Here is a 16316-nt window from a genome sequence, read left to right on the forward strand (position 1 = left end):
GCGCTGTTGCGACTGAACGGCTAGACTTCTTCTCCCGACTGTCCAGCGAGTAAAAGATGCACGTAGTGTACTGAAATAGCAGCTGTTCACAGTGAAGTCCTTTGCTGCTGACGCTGTACTGTAGAACAGAACATCAGTTAATCAGAAATACCTCAAAAACGCACTGAAGATCAAAGTTTTTGCTTCATTTAAATAAATTTAATTCAGTTTCAATTCGTCGTATGCCTCACTTTAACCAGACCTCCGATTTCTCTCCCCTCAGTGTGAAAAATGTGACCTGCGCTTCCGCCACAAGAGCCAGCTGAGACTGCACCTGCGGCAGAAACACGGCGCAGTGACCAACAGCAAGGTCCAGCGCTGACCAGCCGTAACCTGCTGAAACGAGCGAGACAGAAAGAACACAAACGCAGCAGCTGAACCAAAATGCATACTGTAACGCAGAGGTACATGTACAAAGTGCCGGGCTGACCCACGACTGACCAGCGCCAGGTACTTCCAGTGGACGTGCGGAGATCGGGCACTAACTGGGACACTTTCAGTGTTAGATTGTTACAGATTTGATAGCTTTCCTGTAGTTGCTCTAACTAGCCCTCAAAGTTCAAGCACCACTGAAACGGTTTGTATTATAGGGAAGGTAATGTTTATATATTGCAGATGATTATTTTTGTGAATGTGAAATCAGATAATGTTTATTTTTGCAAATGCTGAAAGGTACGTTGGGGTCTTAATATACCTTAAGTTCTATTTATAGGTCCTTCAGTAACACTGTACAGTATTTTGATACAAAAGAGGGTCAATTTCTTGGAATAAACTATTTTATATCAGAATTTGCTCATCTTCATTAATGCCGTTGCGAATTGTTGCCACTGCCTCACTGACTACACTGGCAGAGCTGACTAGCAGTTGGATCCACATGATTACCAGAGGAAGTTTCACTCAATTTGTTGAACTGTGCTGCCACCGTCTGGCTAAGGTGTGGTACTGCAACAGGATTACTACAAATCTACAAGAGTGCAGCCACTAAAATGTATGTGTGTAAAACGTGTATAGTAGTTTTTCCACTTTAAAGAGCCCGTATACTATATTTTTCTCACATTTTATGTCTTTCCTCCGAAGTCCATTTATGATGTTTGTATGTTTGTCTATCAAAAACATAATTCTTTTACTCGGAGGTGGACGAAGTAAACAAACCATGTACCTGAGTTAAAGTAGAGACACCCAAGGTAAAGTATTACTCAGTAAAAGTAGAAGCTCCTCCCTTTAGACCTCCACTTGAGTAAAAGTACTAAAGTATTTACCTTCAAATGTACTTAAGTATAAAGTAAAAGTACTAAAAGAGTAATTCTGGCTCTGATCTGGTCCTGTTATCATTTTTATAACAAGACTGGCTTCATGAACTCATTTCAGGTGAAAATACTCAAAATGCACAAAAGGAACGACAGATTTCTCAAACTTCAGTACAGATACACGACAAAAAGTACTCAAGTACAGAAACCAATTACATTTACTCAGTGACTGTCCACCACGGTCATTTATACATGACTCTTTTGAAACCTCTCTTTATGCCTTAAACAGGCTGTCGTTAATGTATCGTTAACACTGATGTATGTAAATGAGCTCTGTTCTGATAGGCTGATTCAAAACGCAGTCCAAGCTGAAACACTCATCATAACATCAGCATGAATGGACCGGGCTAAAGTGCCATGGGCTGGAAAGGGCAGGCAAATTATTACATCATTATTACTGATGTCATGAGCTACAGCCTATAACTGTAAACCTATACAGACGAGCTACAGGTGTTTCTAATAGTGTCCTATATGACAAAATTCATGGTAGTTGTTTCTGATAAAGTGACCAGTGAGTGGAAGTACAAAGAGGGTGTTTCTAATAAAGTGGCCAATAAGAGAAAACAAGGTAGGTGTTTCTAATAAAGCGGCCAGTGAGTGGAAGTACACGGCGAGTGTTTCAGATAAAGTGGCCAATAGGAGGAAACACAAGGTAGGTGTTTCTGATAAAGTGGCCTGCGTAATAGTACAAAACGAGTCACAAAAGTAAGAGACGTTGTTTTCATTGTATTTTTTCAAATGGACGTTTATTTCTTCAGAGTGGGTGACACTGATATTCCATTATGTAGCTATTAGAGTGCTTTGTACTGCTGTGTGGACACCGACCACAGCATCTCTGACCCAACGTTACAAGGAGAACTCATAGATGATCCCACAGATGTTCACACTGGTAACCCATAAGCCCCCATACTACTCATCTTAAAGCTTGCCGTATGGGTGGAGATATGGCTGGAACTTAACATGGACCAGAGGCATTTAGATACCATTAAAACAAGAGGTCCTACATATGGCTATCATATCAGTTGCCTGTTTTTACTCGACTTAAGTTAAAAATGACAACAGGTTGCAAACTTGCGGCGTTTCCCAATGTGTTCCCAGCTCTAGCCGTGCAGCCCAAATTCACGATTTTGTGTTTTGCTATTGAAAAAGTCCTTTTTGGACCAATTCTGGTGTGTCAAAGCAAGAAAATATGAAATCGCACAACCGGTGGACTACACTTCTACAGCTGCAGCGATGTAACAGTTCATGGAGACTGTATGGTCACCATTCGGGTGCAGAAGCTTTCTACAGTCAGTGCTTGGCCCCCTCAGATTGCTGCCCTGGCCATTTGACATGGTTAATAATAATAATAATAACAATAATAATAATAATAACGGTATGCCCTCCTTCAAATGACATATTCCTGGTTCTACATGTCCCTGTTTGATCACCATAAGATTATAAAAACTAAACGAGCAGCTGCTGTATACCATTCCCAAAGAAAACTGCCTTCTAACAGGACTACTGCTCCATTCCCACCGGTATTGTTCCTCTCCAGCATATCATTACGCAAAGAATGGATGCGGAGTGACAATGTCCTGCTTTCTCACTCGCACACACACCCATACGCCACTCAAACACACACACGCGCATTCACACAAACGAGAAAAAAATACATTTAAATGAGTAAAAAGATAAACGTAAATAAACGAAGCATAGTGTTGCTGACATCGATAAAAAGAACATTTAGCGCTGATGGCAGTGGAGAGTTCAGGAGCTCTAGCCCTCTTTGTCGAGGATTTTCTTCACGTCAGCAAAGACCTGAAAAAGAGACGGAAGAGAGGAAATTAGAGGGAGAGGACGCACGGCAGCCCAGGGCGCCTGGGGTATGTAGCCTCTTCAACTTCTCGGGACCACCGGTGGGTCCAAACCGCACTTGGTCATGTTCTTCATAGCGTTCATACTCCATAAGCTCCATTCAGAAGCTGGGCGTCGTGTGAGGCTGTAGCTCTTCTCTCCAGTCTAATAGACGGTGACGTCATTTTAAACCCTTATAATAAAAGAAGCTTAACTTTGTTTTTCTACTGAAAGTCGACCCGTTTTTCCCCAAATCTGGGCTCTAAACTATAAACAGACGGCGTCTCTTCAGTGATCTGATCTGGAAACATCACTTTTAGAAAGTAACACAAAGAGCGGCGCAGATTTTTGGCCTTCAGCAGTAAATTGTGAGCGTATAGTGATATGTGGAGATCATAAAACACACGTTCTGTTCAGTGATGTGAAGCTGAAGTCAGATATTTGCCAGCTTTGTGTACGACTTCAAGGAGGAACAGGAAATTTGTTAAGAATTCAGTTCCAAGATTTCATTTTCACTCCACCATAATAAAATACAGCACTGTGAGAAAGTTTTAGGCGTCTGAGCAAAGTTTTAACCAGTTGACCTCAGCAGTGAGTTTATCACCGTATCCATGAGAATAAAGTCGTATTCATAATTCAAATAAACAGAAAAACAATCAAAGGTAACAAGAATTTCTCGGGTCCATATTTTTCCTGGACGCCTTCACAGCCGCCACAGAGACTCGTTAATATCATCAATGACGTCATGAAGCTCTGATTGGTCAAACCAGCAAATAAACACAAACTACACAAATAGATTTGAAAACGTGTCTTGGGTGCCTCAGACTTTCCCACCGTGCTGTATGTAGCTGGAAGGTGTTAAATCACAGTTAAATCATCCTAATTATTCTGTGCGCCTCATTAAAAGTAATTACTACCATGCGTGTCCTTGCTGATGCTGATGGGCGTCTATATAGCTCTATTTAGCAGAGGGCAGTTATTTCAGTTTTGAAGTCGTCACTGTGGCTCGGTTTCGTGCGGTGAGCTCACCTCGTCTACGCAGCGCGAGGCGTCAATGGTGCGGACTTTACCCTGCTTCTCGTACTGCTCTATGATGGGCCGAGTGGACTGCAGGTACGTCTGGATCCTGCGAATGAAACAAACGTGGTTCAGCCAGCGCCAAGTCCCAAAATTTGCATCCAGTTTTGACCTAAAAATCTAAAACTTTATCCAAGAAAAAAGAACAACCCCCCAAAAAATGACCAAAGGTATTTAATCAGCCAAGGCAAACTCAGTGTCTTACGTCTGCTTCTTCAGTTCTCGGCTGGAGTTATGAGGTTAACGCAGGTAATGATACTAAGACAGTATTGATACTTTAGGGGGACTGAAAAAAGAAAAATTCATTTTATCTTTAGATTTAGATTTTATATGCCAGTTGTTTTAGTCTAACAGTGCTTCACTGACTGTTCTGGATGATCACAATTCTTAAACTCCAATAAAAAGCAGATGCTCATAGCCCTAATCCACTGTAGCCCTGGAGTGTGTTGAGCTTTTGGTTTTTCATTAGTTCTCTTGATTAAAAACACTTTTTTTGTGTTATTTTCATGCTAAATGTTAGTTTCGATGCATCTGTCTAAGGTTCTGCCTTAATTAAGAGACTGTGAGTTTGAATCTCGCTGGTGTGATTACGAAATAAAGATTTTAAATGATATTATCGCTGTATCGATATATCAGTCCAGCCCTTTAAGCAAGCAGCATTGCACCAACTGCATGCCTAAATCATTACACACTTGCCTCAAACTGCATCAGTGAAGCTGAAGCCTGAATGTTTCTCCAGATGTACCACCAGCACGCAGTTTGTGTCTCCAGCAAAAATCTAAACAAGCAAACTTCAGACACCGAACTTGGCTTGGCTGATCTGCTGCAACTGGGGGTGACGGGGAAAACTACTTTTGAATTTTAGGTACTTTATTCCTTTAAACGGAGCAAACATCTGCATGGGACGGACCTTTTCTCCAGACTCTCTCTGTTGTCGTCTGTGCGGCCGCTGCTTTTCCCTCGCTCCAAACACCTGTCGATGCAAACCTGGATCAAAAATAACAACAACGCAGCTGTAACACAGACCCGAAACCCCGAAACACCAGCAAACAAGCAGCCCTCTGTGACCTCACAGGTCATTAATATTAATAAATGTATTTTAGCATTTAAAGAAAATAAACTCTGGACTCTAATTACATGTTTAAGTCATAAACAAATAAGAAGTAAATAAACAGGCGAATACAAAAAAAGTCCGGAACGTGTCTCACTTCGTTACTGCAGTCGAAGAACAGGACAAATTTGACGTCTGCTTTGCCGTCCATGACCGTCGTCCAGCCTTGCAGGTTGTCCTGGTTTCGAGGGAAGCCGTCGATAAGGAAGCGGAATTTCTTCTCATCGGCCTTCATGGTCTCCTCCATGGCCTAGAGGACAGAAAACGATAAGAAAAACAGCTAACAGGCCAGGAAAAACAACCAGGAGAACACAGAAGTGTCAAATAAATAAATAAATAAATAAATAAATAAATAAATAAAATTTGCTCAGGGAGCAAATATGGGGCAGCCATGGGCTGGAGGTTTAGGTAACCAGCTTTGTGACCGGAAGGTCGCCGGTTTGATCCCTAGAGCTGACGGCACATGACTGAGGTGTCCTTGAGCAAGACGCCTAACCCCCAACTGCTCCCCGGGCGCTGTGGATTGGGCTGCCCACCGCTCCAGGCTACTGGCTACTGCCCCCTAGTGTGTATGTGGTGTTTCACTTCGCGGACGGGTTAAATGCGGAGGTGGAATTTCCCCGTTGTGGGACTAATAAGGATCTCTTAATCTTAATATTTACAGAAAAGATTTGGGTGACTATTGACTTCTATTTTAATTTTGATTCGCTCTAAAATGTAGAAGAGATTTAAAATGACCCCCCAACACACACAGGCACACGTGTCCAGAGTTCTGACCGGAACTGTATGTGAACTGCAAATGCCTACAGACCACAGCCAGTAAACAACCTGATCCAGACGTCAATAACGTCCAACAGCATCTCAGAGACGAGCATCGTAACACCTTGATAAGACTAATACTCCGCTAGACGTCGTCTGGCAAGGATTAAAGGTACAGCTGAGTAATAAAATTTACAGTAGAAGGACGAGGGACGGAACGAAAACACTGAGAGCGGGACGAAACGGTTTTATCAGCCAACCGTGAAACTCTCCGTCCATGAAAAGGTGCGTCGGCTTTTAGACCATCCAGAATGCAGTGCGTTGTAGACGGTACAGGATTCATCTGCTGCACGATGTCCTTGAACAGGCCTTGGACGCTGATGGCGTCTTACTGTTTTTGACTCTGGTGGCAGCAAAACTGATAAGACACTGAGGGACACTTACAGCTCCGCCGTCCAACACACCGAGAAATATTAAAAGGGAGGTCCACTGATTTTTTCAGAACAAAATGCATAAGATGTTAACAAATGATCGTTATTGTGGTTGAGAAATGCTCAGATCTAGAGAAACCTCCCCAGACACCCACCTCCCTCATAGAAAGCTATTATGTGAAATAGTTAGGAAAACATTATTTACCATGGAGGGGCAGGATTGTGAGGCAAAATAGTCTCCATTATTTTTCCAGATTTATTAGATTAAGATTAAGTGACCCATCCGTGCAGTGAAACACCACATACACACTAGTGAGCACGCACACTAGGGGGCAGTGAGCACGCTTACCCAGAGTGGTAGGCAGCCCAATCCGCAGCGTCCGGGGAGCAGTTGGGGGTTAGGCGTCTTGCTCAAGGACACCTCAGTCACATACCGTCAGCTGTGGGGATCGAACCTTCCATGGCCACAGGTGTATAAAGCCGAGCCCCTAGGCCTGCAGACTGCTTCTACAGACATTAGTGAAAGAATGGGTCGCTCTCAGGAGCTCAGTGAGTTCCAGCATGGTGCCGTGATCGGACGCCACCTGTGCAGCAAGTCCAGTCGTGAAATTTCCTCACTACTAAATATTCCACAGTCCACAGTCAGTGGGATTATAACACAGTGGAAGCGATTGGGAACGACAGCAGCTCAGCCACGAAGTGGTCGGCCACGTAAAATGACAGAGCGGTCAGCGGATGCTGAGGGGCATAGTGCACAGAGGTCACCGACTTTCTGCAGAGTCAATCACTACAGACCTCCAAACTTCATGTGGCCTTCAGATCAGCCCAAGAACAGCGTAGAGAGCTTCATGGAATGGGTTTCCATGGCCGAGCAGCTGCATCCAAGCCTTACATCACCAAGCGCAATGCAAAGTGTGGAATGCAGTGGTGTAAAGCGCCGCCACTGGACTCTAGAGCAGTGGAGACGTGTTCTCTGGAGTGACCAATCACGCTTCTCCGTCTGGAAATCCGATGGGCGAGTCTGGGTTTGGCGGTTGCCAGGAGACGGTACTTGTCTGACTGCATTGTGCCGAGTGTAAAGTTTGGTGGAGGGGGGATCATGGTGTGGGGCTGTTTTTCAGGTTTTTCAGGCTCGGCCCCTTAGTTCCAGTGAAAGGAACTCTTAAAGCTTCAGCACCAAGAGATCTTGGACAATTTCACGCTCCCAACTTTGAGGGAACAGTTTGGGGACGGCCCCTTCCTGTTCCAACATGACTGCACACCAGTGCACAAAGCAGGTCCATAAAGACGTGGATGAGCGAGTTTGGTGTGGAAGAACTTGACCGGCCTGCACAGAGTCCTGACCTCAACCTGACAAAACACCTTTGGGATGAATTAGAGTGGAGACTGTGAGCCAGGCCTTCTCGTCCAACATCAGTGTTTGACCTCACAAATGCGCTTCTGGAAGAACGGTCAAAAATTCCCATAAACACTCCTAACCCTTGTGGAAAGCCTTCCCAGAAGAGCTGAAGCTGTTATAGCTGCAAAGGGAGAGCCGACATCATATTAAACCCTATAGATTAAGAATGGGATGTCACTCAAGTTTGTGTGTGTGTTTTATATATACACTAGCAACACACTAACAATATAAACACAGAGATATATAAACTCAGAAGACTCGTTTAGGTTCTCCGGTGGTTCTGGATGGTAAATAAACTGCCTATATCTGTGTTGTAGTCATGGTGACCCCTGGTTCCTATCACCACCTCTGTGAAGAAATCAGAGTCTGTGTTTCTCTACAAGCATTTCACATCAAACCACTCTGAATGACTTTGTTTACAGCTCAATGACTAAATTAGGCAGATTTTCTATTAAAAATAAATAAATAAATAGAATTAAAAAAGGGTGGAATTCCCCTTTAAGAGAATTAAAGGGCTAAAGAACTGCCTATTCAGGGGTCGTCAGTTAATGAGTTAATGTGGAGGCCTCGCTGGACCCTATTTATGCCCCTGTAAAATGTTGCTGTGTCCCAATATAATCACAGAGAAGTCAATACTCAAGCTTTGGAGTGTCCTCTTTAACCCTTGAGCTAAACTAAATAATGCAGACCTTAAAATTGTGTAAATTCATTAGACACTACATTTCCCACAATGCCCCTTCTGAACAAATTCAGTTTCCATAGACAGGATATGCACAAGCTCAATATGTCTGGATAATTCAGTCCTTAACATGTAAACCGAGAGATTCAGAGTGGGTTTGGTGTGAAATGGTTCAGACGTCTTTACAGTGGTGGTGATGGGAACCAGACGTCACCATGACTACAACACAGATATAGACATTTACCATCCAGAACCTCCAGAGAACCTACACGAGTCTTCTGAGCTTTATATGACATGTTGATGATGGTAAAATAGTGATGAATCTGAAAGAATAAGTTGTTTTGTGTAATATCTTTCCGTGAGGGAGCTTTTAGAGGTGGACGTCTGGTTCCTATCACCACCACTGTGAACAGTTCTGACTCGGTGAGTTTCTCTAGAACGGAGCGTCCCACACCGAACCGCTCTGTATGACTTTATTTACATCTTAAACATTAAATGTGCGGAAAGTTTGAAAAATCAACTGACTTCCCCTTTAACAGCACATCTATACAAATGTTTGTATGTGCACCTTTAAAGGCAGGAAAACCACGAAGCAGCCCGAGCTAGAAATTCTGAACTGAACGAAAACAATTAAAAATAATGAGAAACAAAGAAACAACAACAATCAAATCACATCAAATTGAGGCACTGAATCATTCCCTGGTACTCGTACCTTCCTGAGCAGTTTGATGGTGATCTCCACGGGAACGATCTTGCCCTCTTTGATGAAGCTGTCGATGAGCTGGCCGAACTCGGAGCCCTTGCGGTTGCGCTCCTCTCTCAGCAGGTCCCCGGCGGACAGGTGGGTGAAGCTGTAATTCTGACACAGGAAGGGGGCGTTAGAACCGGACACTGCTGGACACGCTACGGCACTCAGAAATACAAGACGGTGCATAGGTCATCTGCACTATTACAGGTAATAGTGGTCAATGCTGAAGTATGTCATAACACACCAATAGACACAGCAGTGCTGCTGGAGTCTTTAAACCACCTCAGTGTCGCTGCTGGACTGAGAACCATAAACATCCAGCCAACAGCGTCCAGTGGGCAGCGTCCTGTGACCACTAATGAAGGACTAGAGGATGACCAACACAAACTGTGCAGCAGCAGACGAGCTGTCTTTACATCTACAAGGTGGACCGACTTTCTGTGAGGGAGCTTTTAGAGGTGGACGTCTGGTTCCTATCACCACCACTGTGAACAGCTCTGACACTCTTAAGATGAAGCACTTCACATCAAGCCGCTCTGAATGGCTTTACACCTTCACTATTTAATTATGCAGCAATTTGGAAAATTTGGTAGTATTCCCCTTTAATAAAGGGCTCTCCACACCTTCAACGTCCAGCAGTGACGGGTTAAACCGGCTCTTCTGGGTGTGTAAGCTACTGTTGAAGACAGACAGCAACTTACATAAGAGAGAGCAGAGATCTAGGAGTGGATCTGGTTGTTGTGGTTCTAGTTCGGGGGGCACCAAACCTGCTTTCTAACCCACCGAGTGGGTCGGAGTGGTATTTCATTCCACATCTGACACACTGTGCCACTGCTTGGCAGCACCACAACAACACTTCACAGTGGTGGTGATAGGAACCAGACGTCCACCTTTAAAAGCTCCCTCACAGAAAGCTCCTACATGCGATGGTTATGAATTCACTGCCTGATGACTGAGACACTGCTTTAAGACTTCTTGGGCTGTATATGTTCCCTGGTGGTTCTGGATGGTAAATAATGTGTCTATATTTGTGTTGTAGTCATGGCGACGCCTGGTTCCCATCACCACCACTGTTAAGATGTCTGAACCGTTTCACATCAAATTTTTGGAAATTCTGAAATTTGGAAAAATCAGTGGGATTCCCCTTTCAGACCATTCAGCAGGAGCGAGACGATCTCGGGAAATAAGGCAAAGCGGCCTGCCGCCAGACAGACGTACGCCGTGTTATTGTTATGATCCAAGTGGACTTTTCACCCACGTCCACACGTCACGCTGTTGCTGAACGATGAGTAAGCTGAACTCCAGGCACAGGAGGCTAAAGGGGAATGCGGATACAGGGAGGGTGGGGTTGTTTAAACAGGCATCACCAGGATGTATGAATAGCGCTTTATATACGCAGGCAGGCCCAGCTGACCACAGCTGTGCACCACTGCACACACAGGCCTGCCAGGTCATCTGGCCGGTTTAAAGGGCCCATATCCCACACTTTGGCTCTGTTATTTTCCCCCTGAGGTCCACTTGTGACACTTCTGTGCACCAACAAAAGCCAGAATTTTATATAAAACATTTCTCTACTCCTTAGAATTAAACAGGCTGTTTGTGTTACTGTTCCTTTAAAGGGCTCATATCACTGAAAACTGAACTTTCCTTTTTATTTGTATTTTTTACTAAACAAAAGCCTGACGTAGTATGTAAACGTTGTTAAAGTTTCAAAACACATCATTCACTCCATACAGGCCACATATGGAAAATAAGCTGCATTTTACATTCATTGTTTCTGTGATGTCATAAAAACCAACACATTTGCACACAACAGCCTATTCAGCAGGCTCCACCCACTCACACTGAAGTTATAAGGAGCGCTGCAGCCTAGATCACAACACAGCATAGCCAATCAGAACAGAGCTCATTTACATAAAACAGCCTTAAAGGCACAATAATAAAAAACGGCCTGTTTAACCCTAAAGGACAAAAAGGGCTGGAAAAATAAAAACCAAGCAAAACGTAGGATATGTGCTCTTTAAAATGGATATATGTATATGAGCTCTGTTTTGATTGGATGCAACACCCCTTATATCTTCAGCAGCTGCTGTAGGCTAAATAGGTGGAGTTATGTAAATGAGCTGTTTTCTTTTGACATCACAAAAACAGCGACTTCTACACGGGCTGCTTCGGCTTTGTTTCCATATATGGGCCGTATGGACACTTTAACCCCGTTCACACGCTACATCAAACTCCTAATTTAAAGAACCATGAGTTCTATACAGAACCATTTCCATGCCTATACGGTTCTTCAGATTAACGGAACACGTGCTGGATATAGTTCTATGTAGAACTCTTCAAAAGGACGGTTCTTCAGAGGTTCTTTAGTAAAGACCGTGGTTCTATTTAGAACCACGAGTTCTACGTAGAACCATTTGCACACATACACAGCTCTTTGCATGGTGAAATGGTTCTTCAGACTCATTGAGAACGTGCTGTATCTGGTTCTAAATAAGATCCTTTGAAACCGGTTCTACAAACTCTCAGAAAAGATAGTTCGTCAAGAGTTCTTCAGTTACGACACACAGCGCCAGAAGAACCCCATAAACACTCCATCTGAGTGGCTGAGCGTCTTCAGATGATGCTGAATGTGCCGTATACAGTTCTATAGGGAACCTTCTGTTGAAAATGGTTCTATACAGCACCAAAAAGCGTTCTTATACGGTTTACAAGCTCGATATGATAACAGAGGAACTCTTATTGGTACTACACAGAAATATTTTCAAAAAGGTTCTATACTGAACTGACGGTTCTAAGCAGAACCATTCTATTCACTGGAGAACCCTTAAGAGCGCACAGACACGAGCTTATTATAGAGAATGAGCTAAAAAAGTAGAGCCATAGAAAGAAATTCAGTCAGAAAATAAACAGGAGCCTTCATTAAACTGGACTGGACAGTATCAGGGTCTAATTAGCATAAAGTACATTTGCATAGCGAACCGCCCTTTAAGGCTGGATGATGAACTCCAGGAATGAACGAGTTAAAAATGATAAAAGGGATGTTTGGCAGGAGGCTGTCCGGAAGTACGGCTTCCTGCGTGAATTTTCCCGTTCCACCTTAAATGGTTAGGCGCCAGAATGGAAGTGCTGCACCATTTAAGGTGGAACGGGGAAGTTCGAAAGAGACGCTGGAGACTGAGGAAGGCTCGTCTCTCAGGTCAGCCCCGCTGACTCACTGAGCCACACTACCGGTCAGTGCGGTGATTCTGAGGGCGGTAGGTCAGAGAATCGCCCTGGTTACCTGCACTATCCGCGCGCACTGGGTGCCTTTGCCCGCGCCCGGGCCGCCCAGCACGAACACCACCTGCGGCTTCATGGCGAGCGCGATCCCACGGACGGCGCTCGAGACTTTCTCACGCGAGCTGCGGAGCAGGCCGACGATCATACACCGGCGCGGGGAGCCCGACCGACCGAGCGACCGACCGACTGACTGACCGAGAACACCGGACTACCGGGACGGAGCTGCGTGGCGAGGAAGTGCCGCCTAGCCGATTCCCCTTCCGCTGCACAAGCCTGCAGCCAATCAGAGAGCAGAACGGGCATAAGCCCCGCCCCCGAGTCTCACACGCCGCCTCCTGCTAACGTCCTTTTTGCGAATGTTAAAGGGGAACTCCACCGAATTATCAAAATTTACATAGCTAGCTAGATAGATAGATAGATAGATAGATAGATAGATAGATAGATAAACAGATAGATAGATAGAACGCAGCACAGTAACAGTAATGAGGGTGTAGACAGTATAACAGAAGGAATAAATGTAAAGATCCACAGGCAGATAGAAAAACACAGCAGTCTGAAATCAGATCTATCACCTGAGATGAAAGTCGCAGGGCAGTAATGACTGTAGAGGGAGGTAATAATGACCACTGGATGAAAACTGAAATCTCTGTATAATTCAGTGGTCACTGTGTAAAACCGTCCAAAGTGGTCAGAATTGTTCACAGCGGCGGTGACAGGAGCCAGACACCCGCCTCTACGTTCACAGGTTTTATGAAGGCGCTGCCTGATGTCTGAGACGCTGTTTCGCGACAGTTTGGGCTTAAAATGTATTTGAATCTGTTCGTTTGCGTTCATCCATGGCGGAGGGGTACATGCACGGCCACAGGCTTCCACCAAAACGCATATTTCCACTATTTTACCGTCATCAACGTCACATGTATATTGCTATATACATACATACATACGTATATGTATATGTATATATATATATATATATATATATGTGTATATTGTGTCGTGGAAAGAAATCTGAACCTTTCCACATCAAACCACTCTGAATGGCTCTGTTTACATTTTAAGCAGTTAGTAAAAATATATATATAATTTTTTTAAAAATTGGTGAATTTCCCCTTTAAATTCAAAGACATCCGATCCTATTTTCCTGACACGAAGGCGATTTTCAGCAGCATCGTGTACAAAATGTGTATTTATTCCCACAAGCCCCGCCCTCCTCGCTCTGATTGGCTAGTCGTTCCAGCTCACAAAGGCTGTGTTCCAATAGTGTAATGAACCCTCCTTTCCTATTTGGTCGTCTTGCTTCGATCTTGTAGCTTTATTGTTAAACCACGTTGGCCCTCTCTGCTGAAGCCTTGGGTTACAGATCGGGCGGAAGCAAGTAAAGCAGATGGGAAAGAACGTTTCATTCACATATTCGGACACGGCCAAACAGTACGCCAATTGCCGTGTTGTCCCGGCAACGGCGGACAAAATCGAGAGGCAGAGTATGCAAATTAAAGCTCAGAGTTGTGCACTACGATTGGCTAGGAGTGTCGCCAGTCCTGCACTGCGATTGGCTAGTAGCTCTTACTCAGGAGCAGCCCGCCGATTGGACAGTTGAGGAGTTGTTCGCATCACCGTAGCAACTGTAGAAAAACAGTGGGTCGCCTGTTCGCGTGTGGGCCCAATGAGTTGACGGGGGCGTGGTTTATTCAAATTAAACCGCGCCCACTAATGTGATTCTGAGTCCTTCAGCTGAGTCAGTGGTGGACGAAGTACACAAACCATGTACCTGAGTTAAAGTAGAGACCCCCTAGGTAAAATATTACTCCAGTAAAAGTAGAGACCCCCAAGGTAAAGTATTAATCCAGTAAAAGTAGAGACCCCCAAGGTAAAATATTACTCCAGTAAAAGTAGAGACCCCCAAGGTAAAGTATTACTCCAGTAAAAGTAGAGACCCCCAAGGTAAAATATTACTCCAGTAAAAGTAGAGACCCCCAAGGTAAAGTATTACTCCAGTAAAAGTAGAGACCCCCAAGGTAAAATATTACTCCAGTAAAAGTAGAGACCCCCAAGGTAAAGTCTTACTCCAGTAAAAGTAGAGACCCCCAAGGTAAAATATTACTCCAGTAAAAGTAGAGACCCCAAGGTAAAGTATTACTCCAGTAAAAGTAGAGACCCCCAAGGTAAAATATTACTCCAGTAAAAGTAGAGACCCCCAAGGTAAAATATCACTCCAGTAAAAGTAGAGACCCCCAAGGTAAAATATTCCTCCAGTAAAAGTAGAAGCTCCTCCCTTTAGACCTCCACTTGAGTAAAAGTACTAAAGTATTTCCCTTCAAATGTACTTAAGTATAAAGTAAAAGTACTAAAAGAGGAATTCTGGCTCTGATGTCCTGTTATCATTTTTATAACCAGACTGGCTTCATGAACTCATTTCAGGTGAAAGTCCTCCAGCGTCTCTCTTGGTAAACCAGTCTTTTAATAGAACGTCATTAATTAGTGACGCTGACGTCTATTAAAATGATCAGAAGCACAAAACACTGAAGGTAAACAGTTTCCATCAGGGAGAACCGAGTGGCTCTGAAATCACTTTTTACACACAAGCAAAGTTTCAGTTTCAGATTTATTTACAACTTAGTTCCAAGTTTAAGTTGAATAAAAACTGGCTTTAAACTCAGGATCACAGATGAGCTCCTTTACTATGTTGATCTGTAGGCGTCTGTTCATAAACATAAACCAGCCCAAACTCATTTACTATAAAATGAAATGGTGTTTGTAGAAATTCAGAAAAAAGCCGCGTCAGTCTCGACTGCATATGTGGACATATTTCTATATTGAGCTCTATTTACACAAAGTTAGGTTAGTTCATCATTTATGTTGAACAGACTCTCCCAAAGTTTTACGCTGCTGCGCTGACGTTGAACCGCGTGCTGCACTGGGTCGGTATGACCAACAGGTCAAAACCAGCTCTAAACAAAGTGACCGCTGGGCCCTGATTGGTGCTCTGGCTTTGCGCTTCTTTCGTTTTGACATGTTACGTTTTTATACACACAGAAACCAAAAGGAACGACAGATTTCTCAAAATGTAGGAGGAAAAAGTCGGATATTAGACTCTGAAATGTAGTGGAGTGAAAGGAAAAAGTCGCCCAGAACGGAGAAACTTCAGTACAAATACACCAAAAATACTAAAGTACAGAAACTAATTACATTTACTCAGTTACTCAGTTACTCAGTTACTGTCCACCACTGAGCTGAGTTGAGTTGTTGTTATTGTTGTTGTTGTTTTAATTTTCTAATTTTTATTTTAAAAATAGAAAAGCCAGTGATGTAATAACTGGAACAGTTGTGGAATCCTGCGACGAAGCATTCGGCCAAATGATCATACACTACCAAACCTTGTTATCCAGTTAAAGGGCAATGCCACCAAACTGCCCAAAATCACTGCATAATTATTCAAGCCTTAAAGGGGAAATTCATTGTTTTTTCGATGTTTCTGTATAATTAAGTGGTTAACATGTAAACAAAGTCATTCACAGTGGTTTGGTGTGAAACGCTCTGTTCTAAAGAAATCTGAGTTGGCAAGTTTCTCAACAACAAACCACTTTTTAAAATAAAATTCCCCTTTAAGTTTTAAGGCTGTGGCCTTATATATATATATCCATCCAATTA

General features: G+C 43.6%; 2 protein-coding genes across 4 annotated transcripts in view; one reads left to right on the forward strand and one right to left on the reverse strand.

Moving 5' to 3' along the window:
- The window catches only part of bcl6ab (BCL6A transcription repressor b), a 28429-nt gene extending 27602 nt beyond the window's left edge, over positions 1-827 (forward strand). For all 3 annotated transcript variants that reach the window (XM_017703415.2, XM_017703416.2, XM_017703414.2), the window contains exon 9: positions 263-827. In XM_017703415.2, the coding sequence (XP_017558904.1) occupies positions 263-361 (99 nt within the window). In that variant the 3' untranslated portion in view covers positions 362-827. The remainder of the gene's footprint in view (positions 1-262) is intronic.
- Positions 828-2064: 1237 nt separating this feature from the next.
- On the reverse strand, positions 2065-12920 carry cmpk (cytidylate kinase). Its single transcript, XM_017703417.2, has 6 exons — positions 12670-12920; positions 9351-9497; positions 5468-5620; positions 5170-5246; positions 4212-4308; positions 2065-3146 (listed from the first exon to the last, which is right to left on the reverse strand). Exons 1-6 carry the CDS (start codon positions 12811-12813, stop codon positions 3105-3107), a joined length of 660 nt encoding a protein of 219 aa, XP_017558906.1. The 5' UTR covers positions 12814-12920; the 3' UTR covers positions 2065-3104.
- Positions 12921-16316: the final 3396 nt, after the last annotated feature.

The sequence above is a fragment of the Pygocentrus nattereri genome, chromosome 2 (assembly GCF_015220715.1).
Source record: "Pygocentrus nattereri isolate fPygNat1 chromosome 2, fPygNat1.pri, whole genome shotgun sequence".
In the NCBI taxonomy this organism is placed as follows: Eukaryota; Metazoa; Chordata; class Actinopteri; order Characiformes; family Serrasalmidae; genus Pygocentrus; species Pygocentrus nattereri.